The 23,024-nt window shown below is 29.0% G+C and overlaps 1 protein-coding gene and 2 long non-coding RNA genes across 8 annotated transcripts; 1 reads left to right on the forward strand and 2 right to left on the reverse strand.

Annotated features, from left to right (window-relative positions):
- Positions 1 to 10,393: 10,393 nt before the first annotated feature.
- LOC111878590 (protein FAR1-RELATED SEQUENCE 6-like) lies at positions 10,394 to 13,986 on the reverse strand. Its single transcript, XM_023875110.3, has 8 exons — positions 13,839 to 13,986; positions 13,592 to 13,732; positions 13,184 to 13,305; positions 13,006 to 13,109; positions 12,788 to 12,921; positions 12,491 to 12,564; positions 11,423 to 12,052; positions 10,394 to 10,756 (listed from the first exon to the last, which is right to left on the reverse strand). The coding sequence occupies exons 1-8, from the start codon at positions 13,984 to 13,986 to the stop codon at positions 10,394 to 10,396; spliced, it is 1,716 nt and encodes a 571-aa protein (XP_023730878.3).
- A 3,582-nt stretch (positions 13,987 to 17,568) lies between these two features.
- LOC111878464 (uncharacterized) lies at positions 17,569 to 20,245 on the reverse strand. 6 transcript variants are annotated; one of them, XR_006190323.2, is made up of 5 exons: positions 20,040 to 20,241; positions 19,882 to 19,975; positions 19,193 to 19,317; positions 18,859 to 18,924; positions 18,515 to 18,768 (listed from the first exon to the last, which is right to left on the reverse strand). It is a non-coding gene; the product is annotated as an uncharacterized LOC111878464 (long non-coding RNA). The 6 variants fall into 6 exon arrangements; XR_002845770.2 differs by lacking the exons at positions 18,515 to 18,768; positions 18,859 to 18,924 and adding an exon at positions 17,569 to 17,849 and having other exon boundaries at positions 20,040 to 20,238; XR_002845771.3 differs by lacking the exons at positions 18,515 to 18,768; positions 18,859 to 18,924 and adding an exon at positions 17,859 to 17,994 and having other exon boundaries at positions 20,040 to 20,239.
- Positions 17,866 to 22,625, forward strand: LOC122197296 (uncharacterized). The gene is made up of 2 exons (XR_006190324.1): positions 17,866 to 17,989; positions 21,300 to 22,625. It is a non-coding gene; the product is annotated as an uncharacterized LOC122197296 (long non-coding RNA).
- Positions 22,626 to 23,024: the final 399 nt, after the last annotated feature.

The following is a 23,024-nucleotide window of genomic DNA, read 5'->3' on the forward strand; positions in this document are numbered from 1 at the left end:
GCTATAAGATCTTGATTATACACAGCCGTGATGCATACACCAAACATCTACAGTTATGATGTCAATTCCATATACAAGAATCCCTAGGCTAATAGGCATCATATAATCAGGGAAGGCTATCATGCGATTCCTGAAGATCCCTAGCCTAGCACTAGCATGCTGTTCTAGCATATCAGAATAACAAATAACTGTATGGTATTTTGGGGTTCACTTACAGGCTCTGGCTGATCGTACCCTCTACATCCTCCATCCTTATTTTGAAAACCATTTTAAAACTTATGTTCCGAAAATCTCCTTGATTTGAGACTGGATTCACACAAGTGTTCCTCCAATTCACTCAAACCAAGGCTCTGATACCAACTTGTAACATCCATAAATTTTACGCCAAATTTAAACTTTTTTAATCATAAATAAAAACCGTAAAGCATAGTTTACAAAATGTTTTCAAATCATTTTCCATCAGAGTGTCCCAAAAATCATAACATAAGGATGAGGAGCGGTACGGTCACGCCTTCGCCTTTCCATGGACTCCTGAAGTACCTGAAATAATAAACTGAAAACTATAAGCCCGAGGGCTTAGTGAGCTACCCCCAAAATACCAATACCACACTGACAATACCATATCAGTAATAATCAATCAATCATCATGCATACTGGGCCATCGGCCTGACTGGACCGCCCTACCGGACCTACAGTCTGTCTGAATCTATCCCGAGCCTTCGGCATGACTGGTCTGCCACGTGGGCCTACAGTCTCCCCAGACCGCTCATAGGGTATGTTGGCCTTCAGCACAAAGCATGACCGCCTCAACCCAACCAACAAGCAAATAACCATGTGCGCATAGCTATCATATGCTGGCATATATAAACATCAAGCATATCTATCTCACTGATCATACTCATAGAATTCTCCCGTAACTAGAGTACCGACCTATCAGGTCACTAACACACCAATCCCTACGGATCATAAAAGCATAACATATTGTCTACCTCGATTCCGAGCTAACAAATCATAACCACATGCAACATACCATAACAGTAACAACTAAAGGGCCTGCCTTGGTGCCGTAGACCCTATCGATATAGTGAGGATAACTCACCTCGCAGATGTCAACACAAAAGGTAAACGCCAACTCTCGGATCACTTGACACAGGTTCCACCACCTATCATCATAGAACATCATACTCATAAGTCCTTAACCTTACAAGGTACTCCATAAACCACTAGTCAATCCCTAGTCAAAGTCAAAGTCCTCAATCAAGGTTAACAGTCCATGTTGACCTTAACTCGCCGAGTACCCTTGGCTACTCGCCGAGTTCCCTGAAGTACATTCCAACTCGCCGAGTCATCGGAGTGACTCGTCGAGTTCCTTTGATCCTCGATCAAACTTAAGGTCACACGTCGAGTTCCCTCCTTGCAACTCGACAGATATACACGCATACATAATCTAGGGAAAACTCATCCGACTCGCCGAGTTGTTCTTCAACTCGTCGAGTCTTATGGTGATCTTCATCGGACTCGCCGAGTTGTTCATCCAACACGTCGAGTTCACGACCATCTTCATATGACTCGCCGAGTCACCTTGCAACTCGCCGAGTCCATTCCGTTCTTTTTCCATACAGACTTGATTTGAGCCATGCAACAACCCCAAATCACAGATCCAAGCTTCTAGGTCATACTTATCACGTAAAGTTGCAAACTTTACGTGCATGCATGGCTATAAAGGCTCTAAATGTCTACTTTAAGTTCTTAATGAAGCTTCAAGTCTAAGAGGGACCTCAATCACAACCAATACAACAACTTTATGATTCTATCATCGAAGGAGGGTCCAGATTTGAAGTTACAACCTCAGATCTAGCCCGTAGCTCATCCTTTCAACTTAATACTTCACCACAAACCCTAAAACTCAACAATAAAAGAGATTCACAAGAAGAAAGGCGATTTGGTTACCTCTAGAAGATGATGAATGAGATAAGAGCTGATTCCCACACTCCACTTGCTCCAACACCCTTCTCCTCTAGGCCTTCTCTCTCCAAAATCCTCTTTTCAAGCTTCAATCACATAATGGCACACACACATACATATTAGGGTTTTAAGGGCTCTCAAAGACTGCAAGGAGGCCAAAGGAGGTTGAGGCTCCTATAAATAGGGGTGCAAACCTCGGGATTTAGGGTTTCATCTGGCAGCTCCTACTCGTCGCGTCCCAAAGTGGACTCGTCGAGTAGGTCACTTAACACGCGGTCCCACCCCGCTGCTACTCGACGAGTAGGTTGACCGACTCGTCGAGTTGGGCTTCATCCAATAATTATTATGTAAATAATATCTGAGAATTGGGGTGTTACAATTTCATTTTCTGCTTTATTTGAATTGTCTTTTCCAACTTCAACTTCATCCAATTCTTCAGCTCCTTTTTCTTTTTGAACTTCGTGCTCTACATCGACTTCATGTTGTCCTGCTTTTTCACTTGTTTGATTACTCCGCTCTTCATGTTCTCCTTTTTTTGAATTGGCTAGTTCTTCTTCAATTTTATTTTTATTTTCAAGAAGCTCATTGCTTTCTTTGAATTTTGAAACAGAAAAACTTAACAATTCTTAAATGTTCTTTTTCATTTCAACCAAATTCATATTAATTTACATTTCAGTTCCTGAAAAGAATATCATCCAACTTTAAAGAAAACTCTTATATTAAAATTATATTATTGAATACTAAATAAATATTAATATTAACATGCGAATGTTAATATAATAATTTAAAAATTCCAATTTATAATACAGTTTACATATGATTTTAGATGTAAATCATATTTTGTGATTCACATGTGATTCTTATCCAAATCATATGACAATAATTATACTTATTTATATGTTTATATCATGTGTTGCAAAATATGAATCACATGTGAATAACATATAATCAAATATTTAATCACATGTGAGTTACATGTTTATATATAACCTTAAATCACCATTTAATCGCATGTATTTCTGATCTGAAATAGATATAGTAACACATGTAATTGATATATTGAAAACATTTGAATCAAATGTTTAATAACAACGTCAATTAAAATCATATATTAAATCACAAGTGAATTATATGTGATTTACATGTAATTCACAAATGAATTATATGTGATTTACATGTGAATCACATGTAATTCACATATGAATCACATGTGATTCACATGTAAATCACAAATGTATTACACATGAATTCATATGTGAATTACATGTGATTTACAAGTGTATTGCATGTGAATTACATGTGATTTACATGTGAATTACATGTAATCACAAATGAATTATATGTGACTTACATGTAAATCATATGTAATTCACATAGAATTCACATGTAAATCATATGTAAATCACATGTAAATCATGAGTAAATGTGATTTATATGTAATTCACATGTATTTCAACTATGAATAACATATGATTTATATATGATTCATATATGAATAAGTGATTCATATATTATTCATATGTGATTTTAAAATTGAATATCAATCAAGAATATTTTAATATGAATTATATGTAATTAAAATATAAGTATTAAGTATGAATTTATATTTAATTTATATGTAATTCTCATATAAATTACCTCAACGCTCATATCATCTTAATCATCGGAATTAGAATCTTCATTAAAATCAGAAATATTCTCATCAACATCTACATTTCCAAAAGATTCGTTGAGAATTTCTACTCTTTCTCTTTTTGACATTTTATCAATATCCTAGAAATGTATTGGATGTTCTAATCTTTTGATTGAATCTTTCTTCAAGTTTTTCATGAAATCTAAATAAGCCAACTGTAATAAAAAAATTATTAAATATATTTATTATGATGATAAAAATTAATTTCTTAATAAATATTTTTATTACCAGTAATACAAGTAGTGGTCCACAGAAGTTATCGGTTCTATCTTTTTCATCTTAATGAAGTTTGCAAACCTTTAAGCAATCGATTATATGTACACACCAATCTACATCTTTTAATGGCAAAGCTTCATACAAATGTGGCAAAAGTATGTTCTTTCAAGTTCCTAGTTTATTTTGTTCACAAAACAAATTTAAAAAGAGAACTGCAAAGTCAAGTTGGAATATTTTTCCTGAATCTAAAGACTTGTAGATATGTTTTTCAATTTGACTAGGTCTCATATTTTTCCATTATATATATTTCTCCATTCCAAAAGACCAGTCTTAGTTTTTTCATTTAAATCAAATTCATTGATTTTTCTTCCACCTGTTGGGATTCCAAGTAAATTGTGAATCAGATCTGATGTGATATCTATTGATCCAACCGGTAGATTGATCTTCATTTTATCTAGATCAAAGCAGTTAAGAACATATCGTGAAAGTTTTCCTGGAATTCCATTACTTGTCATTATTAATAAAGATCCTAATCGCATTTCTCTGACTGCCTTCCTTTGTTGTTTATTAATTGATTTGACTACATCAAAAAGCATTTTAGGACACATTCTTGTTCTCAATGATGTTGGCTTTTCTGGATCTATTGGTTCTTTGTCTTTCTTGACAACTTCTTTTTCTTTTTGAAAGTTTTTGCAATTGAACTTTTTACATCCTTATCAATTTCTGCATCATCTTCAGTAATTTCTTTTCGTTTTCTTTTTCCTGATTAAGATGAAATATAAATTATTAATATTCGATTAATAAACTAAGATATAGATTCTTTTATTAACAAAGTTAAATGTTCTTTATTGTTATTATCCTTCAGAATCATGATAGCTAACTGTATTAAACAATTATATTTTTTTCTTTTTGTTTTTCCTGTTTCAAATTGATTTTATATATTTTAATTGTTTGAAAATAACTTTATTAAGTTATTTTTGTAACAATTATATAAATATCATATTAAAAAAATCATTAATAAAATTATATACAAATATCTTTATTAACAAACCTTTTTGTTTTCTTTTTCTAGGATACTTCACACCACTGATATCTTCTTGGATTGAACTTTCATTTATTGAAACAATATCCATTGACTTTCTTTTTCGTGTTTCAAATTCATTGGAAGTTGTTAATTGTTTCAAAATATATTTTTGAGTTTTTTTCTATATACAATTAATTAAATATGTTTTATTAACAAACCTGTTTGCATTTTAGTTTCAACATTCTTCATAACACTACTATCTAATTCTATTGGGCTATTATTTCTTTGTCATGTTTCAAATTAATTGCAAAATATATAAAAGTACAAATTATTATTAAACTAAAAAAACTAATATTAACGAACCTTTTTGTTTTTGCTTTCCAGGTGTCTTCAGAACAGTGTTGTCTATTTGAATTGGACTAGACTGTTTTGAGCATATAATGTCCTTAATTCTTGGACTTTGTCTTGTTATTTTAAAATAAAGATGTATATTTTATAAAAATTTAATTAGAATCTGTTTATAATTTTGAATCTCAAATGAATTATTTTAAATAACAATATATTTAACAAACCTTGAGGTACTTTGCTTGGATTATTCTTACCAACTCTTTTTCTCCATATTTGATTCTTTTGCTCTTCAATCTCATTTTGAATATTGTAATCTATTTCTGTTTATATAAATATTCATTTAACTTTTAGACCATAAAAATTTTTCAAGTAATTTGAAATAAAATATGTGAATGTTTTAATATAGATAATTTGAATATCATACTACATATCAAATCAACATGACTATAGTTAACTTCAATAGGGACAAATGATAGATTGTTGATGATACGTATGCTATTAAATTGGGAATGAAACAAAAACACAATAGTTGCACTGATATTAAAAGAAACCTAGATGCTAGAAACGAAACATGTAAATTACTATAAAACTTTGTAAATTCATAAAATTTCAAAATGAGCAATTCGTATTTTATCTACTAGAACAGGTCACAAAATTGCCAAACAGCCAATTAAACGCTGAATTCTTTTATAAAAATTAGGGTTTTATATTTTAGATTCATAATCATTTTTATAATCGTATAATCATTCATGTTTATTAAATCAAAGTTTTGTTTAATATAGTTTACCAACACGTTAGGGTTTGTATTTATAATAAAAGTTTGAATCTAATATTCAAACTTGATTTAAAAAATCTAGTGTTTTACTATTATGATTCAGTAACGAATCTATATAATGTATAAACAAAACGCAGTAAAAGTATCGATTGAATGAAATACCTTCGACTTCCATGTTTTTTATCATTTTGATTCGAAATACACGGTTCAAGCTTTAATGATCATCGTCTGCGATTATCGTCTTTTGTGAAATGATAGATGAATTCAGATGTGAAATTAAATTAAATTTCTAGTAATGAAGTGTATATAAATTTTAGATCTTTCCTTTACCATAGTTAAGTTTTCTAACCTAAGTCAAATTTGTTTTTACGAAAATAGGCGTTATGGTTACTTTATTTTAATTTATTTTCAATTTAATTTTTTTTTATCTATTTAATATTATATATTCTAAAATTATTTATCATTTATTGTTTTTACTATATTCCATAGCAAATTAGTTATATGTAAACATTCAAAATTATTTTAATTTCTTTTCTATTTAAATTTTTTATATATTTAATACTATATATTCTAAAATTCTTTATCATTAGTTGCTTTTACTGTCTTCCATGGCAAATCAGTTATATCGGTAAACATTCAAAATTATTTTTTGTTAAAGATAAATGTTGAATATACTTTAAAAACAGTAAAAACATTTTTTTCAACAAAAAAAAAATAATAATATATAATATATAAAATACATATTAATCACATATCATATGAATATATAATATATAAAATACATTTTAATATACACTTGGTTTAGTCACATGTATATATAAATGATTTATTGTTTAAAAATGTGTAATTCTCGTATAGTTTACAATTGATTGGCATGTAAATCATATGTTAATCACATGTGAATCAAATATTAATTATAAAACCAATCATTGCAAAACTATATAGGATATTTAAATGAGTTATATTTTATGGAATTGATATAAGTTTACTCAATTTGTAGTCATCAAAACTCAACAAAGATGCACTTAACAATATGGATAACCTAAAATTATCTAGTTAAATTCAGTGCAACTCACATATTAATCATTTTTTGAAGCAAATATGATTCACATATTAATGAGAATTAATTACATTTAGAGGGAGAATCACATGTGATTCACATATGAAGGAGTTACATTTTAATAACAAATAAATTACATATTAATCAATTAAGAAACACAAATGAGTTATATAAATCAAAATAATTTTGTTTTTATATGTAAATATGAATCAGAAATCTGTTACACTCATTCATGTTGGGATATATGTTCATTCAAATGTGAATCACAATTAATTCATAAAATTGTAGATAAATGAATAGGATGAATACAAACTGCAAACTACATAAAATCTAATAACTTTTAATAAAAACCAATAATAATACTATTTTTAAAATCTCAAATGAATATAAAATTCAAAGTACATTAAAACTAACAAACATTTTTCAATATTTCAAAGAAAGTATAAAATTCAAAGTACATTAAAACTAACAAACATTTTTCAATATTTCAAAGAAAGTATCAAATCATTTTTTGAATACATATATTAATAAATATTTTTCAATCTTTCATTAAGAGTTGAGACTGCATTCCTCATGTCTTCTTTTCTTTCAATATCGGGTATTTTTTGGTATTCATTTGCAAGATGAATAATTTTGTCAAGGTGTATGTTCAAATCAGACAACAACATCTTTGCAACATATTTATATCTAAGATTGCTAAGTACAGTCTTTTGCTTAGGACCTTCTTCTAACAAACCAGTGTTCCACATCCTTAATAATTTTCCTTTGTAAGTTTCCATATGACGCATTGCAAAAAGTCATTTATCATTAGTTTCTTTTACTGTCTTCCATGGCAAATCAGTTATATGTAGTTTCATAGATTCAGAAGTACATTTTGTAGCAGATGAGTGTTGAATATCCTTCAAAAACATTGCAAACATTTTTTTCTGCAAGAAAAAAGTAATAAATATATAATATGAGAAAATGATTTATTAGAATGACAAAACTTTTATTTAAATTGCACTTACAAGATTTTCAGCAAGATGATCATAAACGACTTCATTTATAGTTCCAGAAACATTATCAATAATCTCGTAAACAGTTGAATTTAGATTGAATACAACTAGAAAAGTATTCTCCTTTAGTATAACAGGGAAGAAAACCTGAAATTATATAAATTGGTTTTTATTTTTTATGTATAAGAAAATTTAAGAATTCGTTACTTTAAATATCTTACATAATCAACTTTCTTCAATAGTCTTCTATCTTCATCCTCACCAAGACTATCAAGCATATATGTTTTGAATAATGCATATCTACTTTCATCAGAGTATGAATATAGCTCCAAGTATGAAGACTAAGAAAAAAAGATTAGTTAATATTATATATAATTAATATTTGACTACAATAATAATATTTATTTTAGACATATTATTTTTAATATATCCACATGTTATTAAAATTACAAATTATACAATCACATGTTAATATTTAAATAATTTTATTCAATTTTATGATAAAATTTAAATCATAATTTTTTGTTAACTTACAGTAGTAGCCACTTTACAGAAAACTCTTGATGGTGAGTTAGCATGCCGAGCATTTTCATCATAATTAAGATGATCAGACCAACAATCAAGAACAACTGCAATTATTTCGAATGATGGAACTAATCTCTCCATTGTTACTCTAATTGTAGTATCACCGCCTTTTGTTTTTATAACTTCATCACTACAATAATAAATATATACACAATATAAAGAATATGTTAATATTTCATTTTTCTTAAAAATTAAAAAAGAACATCACTATTAAAATTATATAGAAATTATTAAATAGAAATTTACTTACATTGGTTCTCCTTTGCAGCTAAACAACCAATCACACACAATATTTTCATCACATGTAACTCGTTTATGTGTTTCAACCTCTATCAACCTATATGGTGATCTTAAACAATGGTTGATGTGATTCTCCATTTCTTCTATCTTCAATTTTGCAACAACATGATGTTTCAAACTGATTGTTTGTTTTATTTCAGATTTAACATTCAATTGTTCATCAGATATATCTTCTTGACTAAGACCTAGGCTAAAACTTGGCATTCTGCTAATTTCTTGTTGAACAGTATGTTTTTTGCTCAAACTCTCTTCCATGAATCTATCTTTTGAACTTTCAGTATTCTCAATATCAGAGTATAACACAGGACTATTCTGAAATTTCTTTTTAGATTTGAATGTTTCAACTAAATAATCAACGATTTTGTAAAGTTCTGGATTGTTCCAAAAGTCTTCATCATTATAGAAATAATCACATTTTGTGTTGGACATATCTATTTTAAAATTCTCTGTTTGAATTTCAATATCTCTTTGAAGAGCTTGTTGAATTTCTTCATTGTCCCAAAATTGAGAATCTGGTACATCATTAAAATAACATATTATTCCAAAATTAGTTATATAAAATTATATTGTTCATCATATTAAATTCATATTTTAATCACATGAATCACATTTGTTTCACATGTAAATCATATGTAATTCACATATGAATTACACGTGATTCACATGTAAATCACATTTGTTTCACATGTGAATCATATGTAATTCACATATGAATTACATGTGATTCACTTGTAAATCACATATGAATTACATGTGATTAACATATAAATCAGATGCAATTTATATACGAATGACATGTGATTCACTAGTAATTTACATATGATTCACTTGTAAATGACATATGAATTACATTTGATTCACTTGTAAATCACATATGAATTACATATGATTCACATGTAAATCACATATGCGTTTTACTTGTAAAATCCCATATGAATTACATGTGATTCAAATGTAATTTACATACAAATTACATGTGATTAAAATGTAAATCAGATGCAATTTATATACGAGTAATTTATATGTGATTAACTTGTAAATCACATATGAATTTGATGTGATTCACGAGTAATTTACATGTAATTCACTTGTAAATCCCACTTTAATTAATTTATCATATTAGATTCACATTTAATTAAACATGAATATTATTTTATTCATATGTATACCACATATTGACGTTGACCTTCTCCAAAATTAATTTCCATACCATTTTTTGTTGATGTTCCTTCTTCAACTTTTGATGAAGAATCTTCTTCAAACATTGAAAATGATTTTTCAAAATTATGTTTTTTTTTTCAGCATGAGTTGTTTCTTCTTTAGCAACTTTATAATGAACATGGACAACAACTTCTTTTTTTAAACAAAGCATCATCAGTTTTATATGTTTCTGAAATTTCATTCTTATTATTGACATTCGAAGTGGAAACACTCAGTCCCAAAAATTCTTTGGTGGATTTGATTCAACTTTGGTTAGAATTTCTTTTTGCCATTGAAGAAACTGAGTCATTGCTTCAGCATCATGTCCAATAATATTGATACATTCTGTGACTATAGAATATGCATCTTGTATCATTCTTTCACATCCACTAATATTGTCAGCAATACCATGACTTTTTATCAATTCGTTAGGTCTTATTATACTTTCCTTCCATCTTCTCAGCATATTCTTTGATGGTATACTTTTTACAAAATTTGATCTCATAACACATAGTATATTCCTGCACAAAATTCCATTATGCTCGAATACCAGGAAAGAACATTTATATGTTTCTTCATTTGGAAATACCTTAACCTGGAAAATATTTATACAAGACACATGTTAATTATATTGTTTTTCATTTAAATTTATAATATTTCATAACTTAATCAAATAAAATTTTTCATTTTAATAACAACAAAATTAATTGTTCATCAAATTAAATTCAGATTTTAATCACAGGTAATTCACATATTATTTACATGTGATTACATGTAAATCATATCTAATTCACATATGATTTAAATGTGATTCACATATGATTTACATGTGATTCACAAATCAATAAACTGTATATCAGATTAAATAACATGCAATTCACATATTACTTAATTAGTTTTACATATGTTTTACATGTGATTCACAAACTAATAAATTGTATATCAGATTAAATAACATGTAATTCACATATTATTTAATCTGTTTTACATATGATTTACATGTGATTCATATATGATTCACATGTGATTCACATATAATTCATATGAATTACATGTGATTCATATGTAATTCACATATAATTCACATATGAATCACATGTGATTCACATCTAAATAACATGTAATTCACATGTGATTTATATGTGATTGACAAGTAAATCATATGTGATTCACAAATGAATAAATTGTATATCAGATTAAATAACATGTAATTCACATATTTATTTTATTTATAAATAAAGTTATTTAATAACATACATACCTGGTATTGAAATTGCTTTCTGTTGTCACTTTTGAAAATATATGAATTTTTGTTGAAGAACACACTTCTGTTTTGTATATCTTCATCCATTATTTGCTCAATAATAAAGTATGTGTCATGATCTTGAACTCTCTCATATGGTGTGGCTGAGCATGTCCAGATAGAATCTTTTATTTCTTTTTGAAATAATTTGAATATATTAAGTGTGTAGAACTTTGATGCATGTACTTCAAATTGAAGATTTGTTTGAATTGGTGGGTTTTTATTTTTGGAATTAAAGTCATTTGTTGATTGAAGATTTCTTTGCTCATCCATTGCAGATTCAAATTTGCACATGAACATAATTAGATTTGAATCTTTTGACATAAATCTTTTGAAGAAGCTATTTACACTCTCTGATCTTGATGTTCTCCTCATCAGACCTGACAGTGTAGTGTCTCTAAAATAATCAGCAATCCAACTTGTTTGAATATTATACATCTCTTTCAGCCATTTGTTATCTTCTAGTTTATATCTTTTTATTAGATACTTCCACTTTTCTTCAAATATATCCGGATCAATACAAGAATTCCAAATTAGACCTTGCATTCTTTTTCTAAAGTTAGTCTCATTTATTAGTTTTGCAGAAACCTACAAAAGAAAAAGTTACATTTAATAAATAAATTGAAAACATGATATTTAATGTTCACAAGTGAATGTTGTTTTAGTATTATAATAAAATAGGTGATCAACTACACTTTTGGTGACAATACAGAGTTGGCTATAAAGTATGTTTTATTTTCATATTTTGTCCCCTTTATACAACATGATTTTCTTCCTTAATACATTTATCAAGTATGTAGTGATTCACATGTAAATAACAATCGAATCACATATGAATTACAGGTGAATCACATGTTATTCACATATGAATCATATGTAATTCACATGCAAATTACAAGTGAATCACATATGAATCATATGTAAAAATCAAATGAATAATTGGTCATATATCAAGTATGTAGTGAATCATTGGTCATAATACATTGGATGCTTTCTTTTATTTTTTATTTTTTGAAAAAAAAATACAGGCATGTATACATGTCCGTATACAGCTTTGTATACAATTATATAAACAGATCCCAAAAGTTCAATGCTTTCATCTGTGAATGAATAAATGGGACATTAAAAAAAGTTTTTAATCAAATTATAAGTCAAATTATAAATGAAAACTTATTTAAACATTATTATACAATTTTACCTTATCTGTTAATTTCTTTCCAATGTGCCACATGCAAAGACGACGAGTTGATTCATTAAAAACGGTTACTATAGCTTTAGCCATAGCTGAATCTTGATTAGTGACCACAACATTAGGTTGTATACCAAAGCCATTGAGAAAGCATTTGAGAAGCCATGTATAGAATTCCGTTGTTTCTCTAGCTAGCAAACTAGCACCAATTGTGACACATCTTTTGTGGTTATCAATTGCAGTAAATGGAACAAAGATCATATTATATCTGAAAATCATTAAAATATTTAGCATAAATATTAAATGCAAATATTTTAATATATAAATATTAAAGAAATTAAGTATTACTTACTTGTTTGTTTTGTATGTAGCATCGAATGATACCACATCAGAGAATTTTTTGTAGTTTCTTTTTGCAATTGCATCTGCCCAAAACAGTGCCCTTAGCTCATCATCCTCCAACAAGTAAAAAAAGTGAAAGAAGGCACATTTTTACGTCGTTGTGTTAAAAGATTTATCAACATATTTGCATCACTATCTCCTATATAGCAGTTTAAGTCTCTTGAAAAATTTTTGTAGTCGATTTTCTTTGCACCTTGTTTACTGTAACCACCCTTTAAACCAGTAACCATGCTATCTGCTTTGCTTGCTCCTATATTTGATGTGTTTAACTGAGTTATAATTGTCTTTTCATAAGATCCAACTTTCTTTTCGACTTTGACATGTGCACTGTACTGTTTGTGTAGAGCTCATGGTTGTGTTTTTCAACAAATGTATTAATGAAAAACCGATCAATATTTTTTATAAATTTGAAACATATCTTTGCTTCGCAAGACATCATTTGGCTTGGATGTTTTCTTTTTTGTCTGCCTTCTACTCCATTCAAAGTGTCAACATTTTTCTTATCTGGTTCACCAGCCCTACTACATATAACATACTTGTATTGTAAAACACCATATCTTTCTTTGGCAGGAATGATTCATCAACTCTTGGGATCCACTCAATTGTTTTTGCGCCACAAGGAGATTTTACTTCTATGCAGCTTAATTCATCTTCATCTTTTGATTCAAAATGTTTTGCTGCAAATTACATAATATTAAATCAAATCATATATATGAAAACATGTCATTTAAAATCAAATTAATAATTTAGTTGCAATCAATATTAATATTAATAGACACATACCTTCTTCATTATCATTCGACTGGGATGTCGAAGAAATTTGCTCATCCTCTTCAATAATATCTTTGAAAAATGCATCTTCAACATGTATATCGTTATTGTTTATGTTAAATTCAGTAGATTCTTCATCAGCATCACCTATTAAAATCATATATTTATTTATCATCAGTGTATGTAATTAAAATTAAAATAATGTTTGAATACAATTTGATTTACATAGAAACAAATATTATTCATATGTGATTGGCATATGAATCAAATATGATTCACATGTAATTCATGAGTAAATAAGATGTAATTCACATATGATTTACATGTGATTCACATGTAAATCACAAGTGTATTACATGTGAATTCATATGTGAATTAGATGTGAATTACATGTAATTCACAAATGAATTATATGTGATTTACATGTGAATCACATGTGATTCACATGTAAATCACAAGTGTATTACATGTGAATTCATATGTGAATTACATGTGATTTGCAAGTGAATTACATGTGATACACATGTAAATCACTAGTGTATTACATGTGAATTCATATGTGAATTACATGTGATTCACATGTAATTCACAAATGAATTATATGTGATTTACATGTGAATCACATGTAATTAAGATATGAATAACATGTGATTCACATGTAAATCACAAGTGTATTACATGTAAATTCATATGTGAATTACATGTGATTTATATGTTAATTACATGTGATACACATGTAAATCACAAGTGTATTACATGTGAATTACATGTGATTTACATGTAATTCACAAATGAATTATATGTGATTTACATGTGAATCACATGTAATTCACATATGAATCACATGTGATTCACATGTAAATCACAAGTGTATTACATGTGAATTCATATGTGAATTGCATGTGATTTACATGTGAATTACATGTGATTTACATGTAAATCACATACAATTCACATATGAATTACATAATTCACATGTAAATCACATATGTATTACATGTGATTTATATGTAATTCACATGTAAATCAAATGTAATTCACATGTAAATCATGAGTAAATCACATGTATTACATCTTTGTCAAGAATAGGTTCCTAGAAATTGAAAGTGTAGCTTGGCCGGGAGACAACTGATATATCTTCTAATTCAGGTATAAATCACATGAATTTTTAATGAATCAATTATGAATAACATATGATTTATATATGAATATGTGATTCATTTATTATTCATATGTGATTTTAATATGAATATCAATTAAGAATATTTTAATACCATACGTTTATTATTAAAAAAATTATGAATTATTACCTGCTAAAAAATTTATCTCGCTTTGTAGATCTTCAATTATTCTTCCTGAATCTATTAAATTGCTGAAAAAAATCTCAATTTACATTTAATAAAACAATGTATTAGAAATTCGAATGCTACTGTACTTAAATATACAAATAAAATGTAAAATATTCGGTAATCTATTTTTCCTTCATTGATATAATCGTAATGAATGAATCGTATGAATTTAAGATAACATGATAAACTCGAAAGAAATCAATGACGAATCGTATGAATTTTGCTTTGTAATCAATCTCGAATTTGCGTTAACGGCGACAATTATTAGATCGATGTAGATTTGTTATGATTTTGTCGTTGATTTTGATAATTTTGAAGGTTAGAAGATGATATTTTGGAAAGAAAATCGTACAGATGTTGTAATATTAAAATAAAACGTAAAAGACAATCTTACCCTTATAATCTTAAATCCAATCCAACGGTCCACTTTTAGTTCTCGGGTTCTCGGGAAACTATGAGTTCTCAACCGATCTCAACCCTATATATATATATATATATATATATATATATATATATATATATATATATACACTACATTATAAAGTAAATCTTACTATTTCTAAAAATAGATTCAATATAATAATAATATTTTTTTAAGACGTTCAAGTCATTAAGATAATAGTACAAGTAACCATTAATAAAATAATAATATTTTTAAGTTGTACAATGATATAAGCTTAAAGTACAATTATCTCTTATTAAAATAATAATTAAATATTAAACTAACTATATTTTGAAATCTTATCCAGAGGGATTTTAAAGGCACCCAATGAAAAGTCAAAACCACCCATTCAAAACCATTGTTGGAAAACTCAATTAAAAAAATATTAAAAATGTAATGAACTAACGAAATATTATAACTTGTCCACTTTTCAAAACTACTTTCACGTTTATTTTAGAGTAAATTATAGAAATGACCCTTGAGCTTTGGTCTGATTGAAGTTTTGGTCTATAAGTTAAAAAGTTAATAAGTTTTGGTCCCTAAGTTAAAAAATTAATAGGTTGTATCCTTGTGGTTTATATATATAGAGTTTTGGTCCTTTGGGATAAAAAGACTAACTTAATCTTCTTTTTTTTCATTTTCTTTTAACAATTTATTATTATTATTATTATTATTATTATTATTATTATTATTATTATTATATAACAATTTTATTTGTTCTTTATTTTAATAGAGTTTGTATAGATTTTTTATAAAATTATATTTATTTTTTTTAATTAGTTATATATATGTAATTTTTTCGGTGATTAATTTCCAAAGACAATTAGTTTTTCATTCCGTAAGCTTATTCAAGATAAAAATAAAAAATACGCGGGTGACAAATAAAAATACATTGTTATTTAGGGTTAAATGTATAAATATATTATTGTTTAAGATTAAAAGCAAGAATATATTGGTTGTTTTATACTTTATTTTTACTTAGTTTCTTATTTAAAAACGTCTTGTATAAAAATTATATTAACCAAAAAAAAATATAAGTGATAATAACAATTATTTTTATTATTTGGTACACTGACCGACTTGTATAAAAATTATTTTTATTTAGTTTCTTATTTGGTACAGTGACCGACTTGTAAATTATTTTCCACAAAACCCTCCGAATACCGGCACAACAAAGAAGTATTATATATATATATATATATATATATATATATATATATATATATATATATATATATATATATATATATATATATATATATATATATATATATATATATATATATATATATATATATATATATATATATATATATATATATATATATATATATATATATATATATATATATATTAAAGTGAAGTAATAAGGGTTGAAAGTAATTTTTCAAAATAGAAAATTATATAAATAGAAAATATGTTTTAATTGAAAGGGGTTAAGATGTAAAAGTTACTTAATATTTTGATAAAATATTGTTTCCATCGGTAAATAAAAATAAAAATGTAACAATTTATGTTAATATGTAATTATTACCTCTAAGTCATATCAATTAGGGTTATTTAACCCATGTAAAGATGGTATTGACTTTTTAAAGCGGGTTTTATCTTTAAAATCGGGTGTGTTTAACAACACCCATCTTATCCAAATTTCACGCAGCTCATCTCACATTATTATCCTATTGACCTGGCTTATTAATTCTCCACGTATCTTGGCAAATCCCTTTTTTAGTTAACGTGAGCAATTCCCAGTTCATTTGAAGTGGGAGACTCCTTCAGAAACCAAAAGTCTCGAACTATTCACCGATGACACTTTTCCTGGTATCCTACCAGATGAAAATGTAGTTGTATATTATCTGTTTTTGGTATAACGAATCCAATGTAAGAAAATACATACCGAACAAACACAAAGACAATCAATAGACTTAGAACGCATGTCCAATAAAACGCGAAAGTTCAAAATTTTCCATATTCAATTGACCAATGTGGTAACTGTTGTTTTGGAATATGTTCTCTAATAACAAACTAATCTTTTGCTGCCGCTTTGCGCGGGCCAATTGCTAGTATATATATACCTTAAAAAACATTTACCATGTTTTGTTGAATTTTAAGAGGTACAAGCCATAACGCAATATACGCAATATGTACAAGATGTATCCGGTCAACTATAGAAAACGTCAAACAACCTGATCCAGTCAACAAAAACCCCTTATCTTCACATTCCCTCATTTTTAGCTGCAATTGAACAGTTTGGCAATCAGTGACTGACTCCTTCAAAATGGTAGACTCATTCAAAGTTATTATTAACTTGATATACAAATGATATAAAACCCAACGTCACTATCATCAATTCACATTATAGCTTTGCTTGCAGGGTACACTACAAAAAAAATGCCAATTAGTGACGAAAATGAAATGGTCACTAACAATTAAAGGAGTTGTCACTATATCATTTAGTGACCAAACGTTTGGTCGTCACTTGTGGTCACTATAGGTCCGTCACAAAAATAGATTAGTGACCAAAATATAAAAGCGGTCACTAAATAGTGACCAAAATATAATGGTCACTAAATCTGTGACGACGAGCTTCGTCATTAAATGTTGTCACTAATAAACGAAAGTCGTCACTGTTTTATCTAATTAGTGACCATAAAAAGTCGTCACTCTCCTATCTGATTGGTGACCATAAAAGTCGTCACTAGTTTATCTAATCACTGACCATAAAAAGTTGTCACTCTCATCTGATTTGTGACCATAGAAAGTCGTCACTAGCTTATCCAACTAGTGACCACAAAAGTAGTCACTAATTTATCCAACTCGTTACGAAAAAAAAACATCACTATTTTTTGTTGCAATTTCTTGTATTTAACCAATTTAAGTAACTTTAAGCGAACCTACAATATACAATACTGAAATGGCTAGAATATCATATGAATCTTAGAACAAAGTTAAAAACAACCACCAAAATAGATTTCCAAAAACAGTAAGTTTTCCAATTCTAACCCAGCTTACTCATTTTATAAACTATACACAAATAATAGCTACAAAATAATGTGATATAGATCCTTATCAAGCGCTTTTGTTTGGAGGCCTTGTGACTAGCTTCCTCTAAGGCCATTTTAATTGACTTTTGCATCTCTAACTGCCTACTTGCCTACAAAACAAAGACATCATTTAGGTTTTTTCGTTTAATGAGAAGGGCATTCTTGTCTTTTGCACATGAAATGGTGGGGGTGGGTGTTACCTCGATTTTTGCTTGATAAGATTATATTAAGTTTTATGCTAACCCAGAGACAAGAAACATGCAGTGCTTTGCACGAGAGCATGTGAAAAGAGTGTTAGACTTGGAGAAAAGGAGGAAAAAGCTTGATTCACTGAGTAAAGAGCTTAACAAGAGGGAAGCTCTAACAGAAAGGGAGAAACAAAAGCCAAAGCCTTCACTGATATGGTCTAAAAGTAGAAAATCTCAATTTATCAAGAAAACCTAATTGTTCATATTATTATATTTTGCTACAATCTTGAGCATAAAAAGGATATTCATATACATAAGTGTAAAATAACAGAATCATAATACCTACCTTAATGTCTGGTGGGAAACTGGCCACAAGATCTAAATCCTCAATAATATCCTCAAGATGTTTGCCTATAAATCCAAGACACAAGCTTACAAGAGCAGGAGGTTTTCTCTTCTCCAAAGGCGACCCTGTTACACAAACAAAACAATTATAAGCAAGCTGATAGCAGCCCAATAAAATACACATATTCAAGTTCAAACTAAACCAAAAAAAACTGAAATCCGTCAGCAACAATCAGAAACTTCTCTTCAAAATTTATCTCAGCCTACTAAATTGCGAAATATGATATTCATCGTTTCCATCGAAACTCGAAAGATAAAGGAAACACATTCATACATAACACGAACATTTGGATATGAATCTACATACTCCCTTGCCCTTATGTTCAGCTAGTGTGTTACCCTTATAAAGAAATTACAAGATTTCAAGATAACTAGCCTAATAGAAATTCATGTTCACTACAGCTCTTATGTGTATAAACAATTAGAAAACGAGAATTAGTATATAGAAACTCATAGGAAGATAGCAGCAAAGGATTATAATTCTTGGCCAACTTGTTAGGGTTCCTGGAATTGAAAGTCAAATCAATATTTTGAAAGGATCTCTGTATGGCTTCCAAACCCTTTCCTTTATCCATCAAATGATGCAAGGAAGGAGAAATGGCATGTTGGGATCATGCGAGTATGGAGTACCTGTTTAGCGTCGAGTTTGACTCCGAGTGTAGAACAGAGGTGCGTCAATGGGAGGGTGTGGAGGACGATGGACCGACGACGATGGACCGCCGACCTATAAAAAGAAGTTGATTGTCACTCAATCGATTCACTTATCTGATCATGCGAGTATGGAGTACCTGCTTGGCTTCGAGTTTGACTTCGAGTGGAGAGCAGAGGTGCGTCAATGGGAGGGCGTGGAGCGACAATAGACCGGCGACGACGGTCCGGCGACGATGGGTCGGCGGCGATCGGGCGATGGACTGGAGATGTGTATCGATTCAGGGCAAAAGAGATGTGTTGAGTTAATTTAGGGCACATTATTTTATCGTTAGTCAAAATTTTTGTTTATCCTCTTTATACGTATAATTAATTCGGTCAAATTAGTCGGTCAAAATTAGTCAAGTCAATTTGTGAAGGTATTATTTTTTCTTCATTTTGAGGATTCAACTTTGGACCTGATTTTGAAGTTCCATATCATGGCTTTGACGACAGTATTCAAAATGATTTGTCCATGAGAAGCCTTAGCAATTTTATAATCAATTTACAATAGTGTTCTTTTGATTCTTATTTTAATTGTAACTTTATTTACCAATTAATCTATAAACCATTTATTACAAGAATACCAATTTTGTTCTTTTTTTAGAACAAGAATACGAATTTTGTACTTTTTTTTAGATTGTGACATATAGTATATGTTATTGACGTTTTGGTAATGCGGTTAATAAGTCTCCTTAATTGTACCTAATAAAGTCTCCTTATTTAGTCAAAATATAAATACAACTAGTACTTTTTCTAATGTGTTTTTTTTTCAACTTTTCATTACTTGTGGTCATTATTGTTTTTTTCTTGTAATTCATCAGTGACCACTATTGGGTGGTCACTAATTGTTTTTCCCCATTACATTTACCTTAAAGAGTAGCGTATAGTTTTGAACAAGAGTAGTAGTGACCGCTATTTTTGGTCACTAGACCTTCAATACAGTGACCACTTTTTTGTCACTAAATTTCTAACATATCGACCATTATTCTTAATTACTATATAGTTAACATAGTGACCATTATTTTTAGTCACTAAATAATTGTTATGATATGAAACAAAAGCAGTTTAATTTTTTAGCATTTTAATGACCGAGTTAGTGACCACCACATATAATTCGTCATTAAATTTGTAGGATTACCAAAATGCAGTGACCACTTAATTTCTAGTGACTAATAGATGCTTTCAGTGACCAAATTTTAAGTCGTCACTAAAAAATAGTCACTAATAAGGATTTTTCTTGTAGTGGTATAGTCTTGCTCTTTGTGAAAATCTTAGACCCGCACACCACCACACAACACCATCATCACCATCATCTGTTGTTACATCTTTTTCTAATTTATATGTTATTTGGATTTCAGGACTGGACTTCGGCGAAGTCTGCACCACCATTACCGCCATCAACACCTTTTGTTCCAGTCTCGAAGATCCAGTTGCGATTTCACATAAGCTTTGGACATCTTCTTTCTTTCTCTTTTCTTCATCCGTTCCCCTCACCACCTCACACCACCCTGTTCTCCCTTTAAAAATCCTCGACATCACCCGAAGCAGTTAAGCTTTTAACCCAGTACGTGAAGTTTTTGTTTGTTGTTGTAGTTATCATGTTTTGAAGAACAAGGCAAAGCACTCCATGTTTTCGATAGAATGCCCCAGATAAGATGTACCTTCATTTTTTTTTTTGGTATTTTTATGTTTGGAAGAAGGTAGTTACCAGTTAGTCTTTATCTTGCTGTTCTTTTTGGTTTCTAACAATTTTTGGTTTACAGAAACTTATGTTGAGGTCATGCCCACTGAAATGACATCACTAGAAGTTAAACATATGATTACTCTCATATTTCGTTTTTTTCATAGGTTGTTATTGACCATTTTTGTTTTTAGATAGTTTGACATTTCAAACACTTCTTCTGCATAGCAAGATTGGATTGAACTTCTTTTTTGTGGAATTTATTGTAGGACTTTAAATATTTGTTTTTTGATGATTTTAATAGGAGAAAATCAAATCTTGGGTCTTTTTTTTTGTTATTCTGGAATATACAAGGTAATTTTGTTTAATATTTAAGCAACATCACAGCAGCCAAGCAAAACTATAACAACATAAGATTTTGCATCGATGAGCAACAAAAAAGAGGGACAACTTGGAACACACACAAAAATCTTGCAATAGAACCAAAAACACATCTGAAGAGCAGTAGGGGAAAAAACTCCAAAGGGGCAAATACTATGCAACAAGGTGAAGGATTACCATCACGCCAAGAGCCCACAATACTAAACATCAAACTTCAGAAAGGAACCATAGGGGCAAAAACGTCCAACTCCCCAAAAAGAGATACATACCATATAAAAATAAGCAGCAACAACATCCACCACATTGGCAAAAGTGTTCAGCATACGGTAAACAAAGAAAAGCCGTAAACACATGATACATGGTATAACATCCTTAATCCAAATCAAATACAATACTTACCTCAACTTCTGCATTATGTTTTGTATTTTGTGCATATACATATAATCTATTTGTGAAATTTCCTTTTGTTCTACATAGGCAGAAGAATCTAACAATATTTGTGGTAAAGAGTACAGACCCCTTGGTGTCTTCATATTAGCTTTGTTTTCACTGAATTTGACAATACTCATCTCTACATTAGTTGTGTTTAGCTTAGTGATTAATTTGATGTTTGTTCATGTTATTCATTTTATGTTCCTATTATTGTTTTGCTGTTCTAAAATAAAGCATAGGAAAAAAGGTATTTTTTTTTTTAAATATGGTCAAAAGTGTTAGCTTATTGTTGTTCCATGTTCCCGAAAGGCCGAAACAATAAAACGGAGGATGCTCTGCTAAATTAAAGGAATACCAATAAAGAAAACATATGGTAACCTATCAACATAGACAATGACGGACAAAGTAATAGAAAATAAGAAAATACATACATAAGATATGTATTTAATGGAGCTAATGAGGTGGAATAAGTTGTTATGCAAGTAAATAATTTAATTAAAAACGCAAAATTTGTAGCAAATCGAAAATACTAAAACCTGGATAAAATAGTTACAGTTTTAAATAACTTTTTAGAAAGGACAAATCTTAT

This window comes from Lactuca sativa, chromosome 4 (assembly GCF_002870075.4).
Source record: "Lactuca sativa cultivar Salinas chromosome 4, Lsat_Salinas_v11, whole genome shotgun sequence".
NCBI classification, from domain to species: domain Eukaryota; kingdom Viridiplantae; phylum Streptophyta; class Magnoliopsida; order Asterales; family Asteraceae; genus Lactuca; species Lactuca sativa.

Coding starts and splice junctions, on each gene's coding strand:
- LOC111878590 (XM_023875110.3), bottom strand. CDS start 13,986: ATGATTTTAATAGGTGATGCTGATGAAGAATCTACTGAATTTAACATA. Junction 13,733..13,838: donor GTCGAATGATAATGAAGAAG/GTATGTGTCTAT, acceptor TGTAATTTGCAG/CAAAACATTTTGAATCAAAA. Junction 12,565..12,787: donor ATGCTTTCTCAATGGCTTTG/GTATACAACCTA, acceptor ATTCATTCACAG/ATGAAAGCATTGAACTTTTG.